Source organism: Electrona antarctica (assembly GCF_951216825.1).
Source record: "Electrona antarctica genome assembly, contig: SUPER_24_unloc_1, whole genome shotgun sequence".
Classification (NCBI taxonomy): Eukaryota; Metazoa; Chordata; class Actinopteri; order Myctophiformes; family Myctophidae; genus Electrona; species Electrona antarctica.
The window spans coordinates 106,554-115,000 of record NW_027638775.1 but is presented as its reverse complement, the minus strand read 5'-3'; the positions used below and the strand labels follow the sequence as shown (position 1 = coordinate 115,000).

The window sequence follows — 8,447 nt, the reverse complement described above, 5'->3', positions numbered from 1 at the left end:
ACAGATGATCCCGGCCGTTTGACTCATATGAAGAATCAACAAACTTTCGGCGAGAAAACGCTACAGTTAGAGTCGCCAAAATCCAGAATCAGACTGTATCAAATATGAGTGACTACAGAGCCACGTCCCGACAATATCAGGGGGTCGGGACCCCCTGGGTGGTCCCCAACATATTTTGGGGTGTCCCCAGATTATTTATCAATATTGTTTTATCACTCAACAGTAAACAAACCAACACACAGTATAATATTAATTAACTAGAACTGCACTCTGTCGAGTGCCTACTACCATAAATGGCCTACTAGCAGAGCGCGCAAGTACTGTCGACCGCTACAAACTGTCAAATCTCAGCAATGTATATGTATATGTAATTTGTAAATTGATTAGCGGTATAATGTGGTTACTTTGCGTATGCCCCGTTTGATGCGTATATATCGTAGCAGCATATGACGTCAGCTCTCAATGATGACGTAATAAAGATGTGGATTAAAGGACCCAATGCCAGGGTGTAATTGGTTTTCGATGGTGACGTAATGACGATATGTTTTAGTGTCGGGAGGATTAAAGGTAATGCCCCTATGTATACATGTATGTAATCTGACACCACTGCCATATCAAGCACAAGTAGTCATTACGTCATACGCCGGCACGGCGCATACACATCAAACGGCGACATACGAAAACTATTACTTGCGCGCTCTGCTTGCGCAAGTTATTAATCTGCACAAAGTTATAATGGGGGTGAGGGGTGTCCAAAATTGACCCTTGCTCTATCTCTCTCTTTCTTTCTTTCTTGCGGGGCCTTCTTCCTGCTGTATTTCTTCCACCGAGCGATCGATCGGCTCTGGCATCTGGTTATCCGGTCTTGTCTGGCGGGCCCGGATAACAACCTGTCTCCATTAGTTTGGTCTGAGCAGTGCTGAGTGAGCGCCAGCCTCTCCGCTGTCACCTCAGCGCTAGCAGCATCTATCTCTCTGCTCCGTTCCTTTAGTGCCAGCCTCCACTGTCTCATCACCGTTCCTTTAGCGCCAGCCTCCGCTGTCTCATCACCGTTCCTTTAGCGCCAGCCTCCGCTGTCTCATCACCGTTCCTTTTCTCCCAGCTGGGTTTTATACCTCTGAGCAGTTGGAGCTATAGAGGAAACCCCACGCAGTGAAGATTATCCCAACATAATCCTGGGACAATGGTTGACTTTTGTCGCAATCCTCAAAGCTGTAGTCTGTCATGTGCACATAGAAGCGCTGTTGGGGGGGGGGGGTGCGCTCGGGTGGCAGCCGGGGGTTCGAATCCTCCGCTGTATGCGTCCGTCTTTGTCGAGCATCCATACAGGGAGGGGACGGGGGGATTTGTAAAAGGGCACTTTGGGCCAAAATGTTTGAAAATAACTGATCCACTGTGTCATGTTATGAGCTCGTAGATCGAGCTCAACTAGGATATAAATGAGAACTAGAAAGATGGGATCCCGCGGAATTGCGAGTGTGGTTGCACTGCGCAAAAAGCATGGAATACGGATGTGTATATTATAGGAAACCTCCGGTAAACTCCCAAAATTGTACCATCACACCTGTATATTACTATATGTGACTAAATTTGACTGAGGGACTGCCATTGGATTTTTTTGAATTTTCGTTTTTTCATGTTATATGAAAGCAGAGCATCATAGCTTCAAATTGACATATTGGTTGTTCAGTTTGACCCACCAGTTTTGGAGATATGGCATATAGAGTAATGTCTTGCAGAAAACAGCGAGTTGAGAAAACAGGCTTGAAAGGTTCACTTCTGTGGACTCTAACATTACACCTAGCTACATGTTTAAGCATTTATTTCATATTTACATGCCGATTTCAGCTCTGAAGCTGGAATTTGCGCGACGGCAGTCTCTCAGTCAAATCTGGTCACATATGCCCGCTAAACTTGAGGTTTACGGGCAAATCTAGTGCCCATAATTGCCCATTAACTCCTCTTTTCACGCAGTGTTGCCTATCTCAATAGGAATAATGTTCAATTAACCCATTTTGACCTGAGATCAGATTCTAAAAATGTCTTCTACATCCTGACAGTTTTCTGAAAAAGCTATGTTTCTATGTCAGTCGTTCTTCGATTTTTTAAAAATAGCAGACGCGCGCTACGAGCTTGTAGATCTGCTACTTTTCAATAGCTAAAGCATAACATAATGCTAACACCAAAAGGGGTTCCCGCCCAAAAAGAGTTGAGTTGGATATGTCACCGTATACTGTCCAATCAGATGAGGGCAAAGCGCACGAATGCCTTGGGAAGAGTCCAGAAGCGCTGGCCAGTCGGAGGGGAGAATGGAGAGTTATTGCACGATTGAAGCGTTTTCAACGATTGAATTGCGCCGGAGTGCAATGCAATAACAATATAGTCTGCTTGCCTATAGGCAACCACAATAATTAACCCATTTTGACCTGAGATCAGATTCTAAAAATGTCTTCTACATCCTGACAGTTTTCTGAAAAAGCTATGTTTCTGTGTCAGTGGTTCTTCGATTTTTCAAAAATAGCACATCTACAAGCTCGTATTGCGCCACTCGGTGGCGCGCTATGAGCTTGTAGATCTGCTATTTTTCAATAGCTAAAGCATAACATAATGCTAACACCAAAAGGGGTTCCCGCCCAAAAAGAGTTGAGTTGGGTATGTCACCGTGTCATACTGTCCAATCAGATGAGGGCAAAGCGCACAAATGCCTTGGGAAGAGTCCAGAAGCGCTGGCCAGTCGGAGTGGAGAATGGAGCGTTATTGCACGATTGAAACGTTTTCAACGATTGAATTGCGCCGGCCCGGGAGTGCAATGCAATAACAATATAGTCTGCTTGCCTATAGGCAACCACAATAATTAATGGAGATGCAGCAGCATACAGCATGCATTTCTACACAGAGGGCAATTCAATTCATTCCACATAAAATGCTTCATTCAAGTTCACGAGAGTTCAGAAATGGTAATTCTCTTCGATGCTGCCCTCGGGTACGCTAATGGAAAGGGGGTCATTTGCATTCATTTCGCCATAGTAACCGCTGCATTCATGGTCCTGCCGAGGGCACTTTTTTTACAGAAAGGGCAGGGGGCTGAAGCACACATGACATGCGTGCGCGTGCATGTATGCAAACACAATGTAAGAGCCATTATGACCTTTGTTATATATAGATGACATCACAGCAGGGCATGGGCGAGGTCAAAGTTGCCATGGTTACCCAGGGTATTTAGTCCCTGATTGAGTACAGGTGTTGCTGACAGGCAGAGGCACACTGTTTTAAACTGTGTCTTGAGGAGCTGTGGTCTGACTCTATATATCTATGTGTTTGACGGTTTATTTATGTATTCATTTCTTACTGAAGTATAGGTACAACGGTGAGAATAAATATAATTTATCAACTCGACGAAACGTTTGGACTGCAGTTATCAGAGAGCACACGTCTGAAAAACCTCCTAGCCGTCAGTAACCAGTAGTGCCAGAAGTATAGAGCGTCGCAGTCCCGCCTCCTACCATGGACCAGGAAATGAATCCCAATGCATTATTCTCATAGACATATCTTAAAGTATTTATTTAAAGACGGTTACGCCGCGGACAAAGCCAACTCGAGTCGTGACAACTCATGACAACACAAACAATATTTTGGAAAAAACAAATAATTATAAAGAAGAAAAAAACGGCAGGTTACAACACTTTTTTTGTTGTTTTTCTTCTTTGTAATTATTTGTTTGGTCCAAAATATTGTTTGTGTTGTCATGAGTTGTCACGACTCGAGTTGGCTTTGTCCGCGGCGTAACCGTCTTTAAATAAATACTTTAAGAAATGTCTATGAGAATAATGCATTGGGTTTCATTTCCTGGTCCATGGTAGGAGGCGGGACTGCGACGCTCTATAGGGCCTGACTCACACGCATCTAGCATACAACATTGATGCATGCTAGATGTAAAGAAAGGGTTTGTTTACATCTTGCCCCAATGCATTTCCAATGGAAGTCACATGGTTTGACACAACATTTGTGTTGTACGGCTTGCGGCTGTGTTTCGACTCCCCCCCACCCCCTCATACAACACAAATGTTGTGTCAAACCATGTGACTCCCATTGGAAATGCATTGTGAGCTTGCATCAGTCAAAAGTCTCATGCATCAGCTATACATCAATCTGTTGCGAAGGTGTGAGTCAGGCCACACACACACACACACACAGACAGACAGACAGACAGACAGACAGACAGACAGACAGACAGACAGACAGACAGACAGACAGACAGACAGACAGACAGACAGACAGACAGACAGACAGACATTTTGGCAGTAGAAACTTCAATCAATCCTTTCAGCTCTGATTTCCCCCCAAAATGGAATTAACACAGAGGTCTTTTTGGGGTGTTTTGTTTGAGCGTGTGTGCAGAGAGATCCGTCACGGAATGAATAAGAATAAAAGGCTTTCTGATTGACTGTTTGACCGCTGCTCCACACCTTTTCATCAGCCTCATATAGCTCGGAGGGATGAATTATTGTTCAAAGTTATTCGGCGCACTTTGTTCAGTGAAGTCATCGCTCTTGCTGTATATATATAGTGCAGCAGCTGTGCCTGAACAGTGGTTCCCAAGCATAGCTTGGGGACCCCCAGGGCGGTCCCCACATTATGTTGAGGTGCAACATGTTGAGGTGCTCACATAGACTCTTCTATAGATGGTTTGCCTAGAGTTTAGCTAAAGTTGAGCGGCTTTTTCTCACTGGTGCGGCAGTCAAGAAGTCATTACTCTTGTACCGAGCAAATACACAGTGTGTGGGTGTATTCTATTCCTTCCATTTGAGCGGCAGTCAAGGAAAAATTTCACACCTGAGGAAGGAAGCACTGTCTCGCACACACAGCAATGTATATAGAAATCAGTCTAAAGGAGTGTGGATTGCAAATTGCAGCCTTCATCGGACAGATCCGGTCCACACAGGGTCAGTGCAGTCCCTGTGTGGCCTTTTGCCTGTTCCTCCACAGCCGTGGATCTGTCCAAATTAAATTATTTTGACCTGAGATCAGATTCTAAAAATGTCTTCTACATCCTGACAGTTTTCTGAAAAAGCTATGTTTCTATGTCAGTCGTTCTTCGACTTTTCAAAAATAGCAGACCTACAAGCTCGTAGCGCGCCACTCGGTGGCGCGCTATGAGCTTGTAGATCTGCTATTTTTCAATAGCTAAAGCATAACATAATGATAACACCAAAAGGGGTTCCCGCCCAAAATGGGTTAAGTTTGAATCCAGACTCCTGGTCTGGTTTCTTCATCTCTGTGTCCTCCCCTGATCCCTTCCTATATAGAGCCATGCTGTAAAATACATTGTTGAAGTGAGAACAAAACTATAAAATGTCTCCCATAAGGTTAGACAGGTGAGAAAATTCAGCAAAAAAGGAGGACATTTTTATTGGTATTGCAACGTTGGGCAAGCGCGTGTGTGCGTGTGTGCGTGCACACACGCACATGCCTTGCACTCAAAAATATTCCGAGTGTGTGCGTGCGTGTGTGTGTGTGTGTGTGTTAGACACTCGCGCGCACACACACGCACGCACCGGCCCTTCTGTAACTATGAGACTCTTTATTTTACCCATTAAAACCAACCACTAATCATCTGTGTCATCATTGGCAATTCAAAAATAGCAGATCTACAAGCTCACAGTGAGTCACGTCATGCCACACTGCGAAAAATAAATAAATAAAAATAAATAAAAAATAAATAAAATAAAATAAAATAAAACAAAATAAGAAAAAAAATAAAAAAATAAAATAAAGTAAAAAAAATAATAATTAAACTATCTCTCTCTCTCTCTCCCCTAGACGTGGCGGTGGCCCACCCGGACAAGAAGAGCGTGATCATGTACGTGACGTCGCTGTTCCAGGTGCTGCCGCAGGGCGTCACCATGGAGGCCATCCAGGAGGTGGAGCTGCTGCCCCGCGGCCTGGCGGGCACGCCCACGCTGCCGCGCCGGGCCACGCCCATCAGCATGGTCAGCTCGGCCCGCGTCACCACCGAGGAGCACGCCGCGGCGGCCCGCGTCAGCGCCGTCACCACCGAGGAGCACTACCAGATCCAGACGCAGCAGCGCTACTCACAGCAGGTTAGAGAGAAAGAGAGAGACGCACGCACACACGCACGCACGCACGCACACACACACACACGCACGCTCTCTCAAACCCGGGGGGGGGGGGGGGGGGGGGGGAATTGGAAAATAGTGGATCTACAACAGTGGTTCCCAAAGTGGGGTCTTGAGAGAGCTCCAGGGGATCACCAGCTAAATGATAAAGATAAAGAAAACGTTATTGTCCATTAAATTGACATAAAAGTCAATTGACATAGTTAGGAACCAAATGGACCCTTATGGGTCTGTAACTCAGAGAGTGTACAGATGTTTGTGCACTCTCAGAGTAAAATTAACATTGATTTTACAATGTAAATGGGGGTCCCAGAGATAGAAATGCCATTAAATACGGGACTGTAGCCTAATTCAGGTCAAACCGGGGGCCCTTGCAATGAAAATGGTTGAAAATCACTGACTGCTAGAGCTGCAAAAATTCTCTTATGGGGGGTCCTTTTCAAATGGGGGTGAATATCATTTTGGGGGTCCTTGACATGAAAGAGTTTGGGATCCACTGATCTACAAGCTCTCACCGCGACATGCTTCACTATTTGTTTGGGAGGCGAAAAGAGAAAATGTTTGAAAATGTTCGCCCATAATGACATTCCCAAACATAGGGATGCCACGTTGACAAGTCGTTAGTTAATGATTGCATTGCATACAATAAAACGCTGAAACACGTGCCGTGTGCAGGTGGCCGGAGCATCGATTGAGAATTTGAGATTAAATCAGATTAACCTGCAGAAAAAATATCAGTGTTGGGGTCAATATGCATATAAATTATGTGAATATAAGGTTAATAACCCCCCTGGTGCCCCAAATGACTCCCCTGACACGCACGCACGCACGCACGCACGCACGCACGCACGCACGCACGCACGCACGCACGCACGCACGCACGCACGCACGCACGCACGCACGCACGCACGCACGCACGCACGCACGCACGCACGCACGCACGCACGCACGCACGCACGCACGCACACACACACACACACACACACGTACACACACACGTACACACACACACACACACACACACACACACGTACACACGTACACACGTACACACACACACGTACACACACACACACGTACACACACGTACACACACACACACACACACACACACACACACACACACACACACACACACACACACACACACACACACACACACACACACACACACGCACTCCATTAAGCGACACAGTCATTGTTTCCTTTGCAGCTTTGTTGTGGGGCATCACGGCCAGGTTAGCATGACATTTGGTTACCGTAGCAACGCGCCATCTCAGGGTTTGTTTTCCACGTCGGTGACTCCCAGACCTCCTTGGCATCGTTGCTATGGTTACCGTTGTGTGGGCTTGTGTGTTCATGTTGCGACTGTCACCATTACAACTTAAACAGTTTGTGTACGTTTTTAGTTTTCCTTCCTTTCAGCCTTTTCGTTGCGCGCTGTCTGTGCTTATTAGCCGTGTGGAAATAGATTTTTCAAAATCAAGAATCGATTTTGTCGATTTGTTGTGGTTTAATGCAATCAGATAGGACTTTTCTGTTTGGATGTACAGTATGGGGCTGTCAAGGACAGAAAGTCGGGGTTTTTTGGCCACTAAGTAGGCGTTCCCAGCATCGGGTATGATGATGTCACATGTATACCCCAAACCACCCTCCCATTGGACGAGCCCCAGATTGGCTGTTCATGGGGTTCATCGGCGTACATATACGTACATTGTAAGTGATTTGGGATCATGCACAGCGTCACCTTCTCTGGTTCATATCACATAACTTAACCCATTCTGGGCGGGAACCCCTTTTGGTGTTTTAAGCATTACGTTATACTTTAGCTATTGAAAAATAGCAGATCTACAAGCTCATAGCGCGCCACCGAGTGGCGCGCTACGAGCTTGTAGGTCTGCTATTTTTGAAAAATCGCGAAAATGTGGCGCAAATCTTTGAATATGGATGAATGTCAGGATTTAGAAGGCATTTGTCTAATCTTTCCTCAAGTCTAAATGGGTTAAAAGGGGAATAATATGAGTCCTTTAAGAAGATGCTTGTGCACCGAGGGATTACCAGAGAGTCAGGGGGATTAGCAGCGCTCACAGTGAATGTGCATGTGCTCCCGACACACTTTATTCAGTATAGGCACAGCACAGGCAGCAGCAGCGCACAGAACAATGGATGCCATTCCACACAAAGCCTTGCTTCAGCATTACACAGTCTAGTGACTACTTGTCACAAAGTTGTATTTGCATCATCATATATGTGTGCAATACTCATTGCATTGCGAATTTCAAGGTGCCTGCTATAGAGGGTATGCGTGTG

The 8,447-nt window shown here is 45.6% G+C and overlaps 1 protein-coding gene across 1 annotated transcript in view; it reads left to right on the top strand.

The window, feature by feature from the left end:
• LOC306917692 (dystrophin-like) overlaps positions 1–8,447 on the top strand; it is a gene marked incomplete at its 3' end in the record, with an annotated part of 361,506 nt that overhangs the window by 254,762 nt on the left and 98,297 nt on the right. The window contains exon 9 of the mRNA XM_079530601.1: positions 5,821–6,101. Coding sequence (XP_079386727.1) covers positions 5,821–6,101 — 281 coding nt within the window. The remainder of the gene's footprint in view (positions 1–5,820; positions 6,102–8,447) is intronic.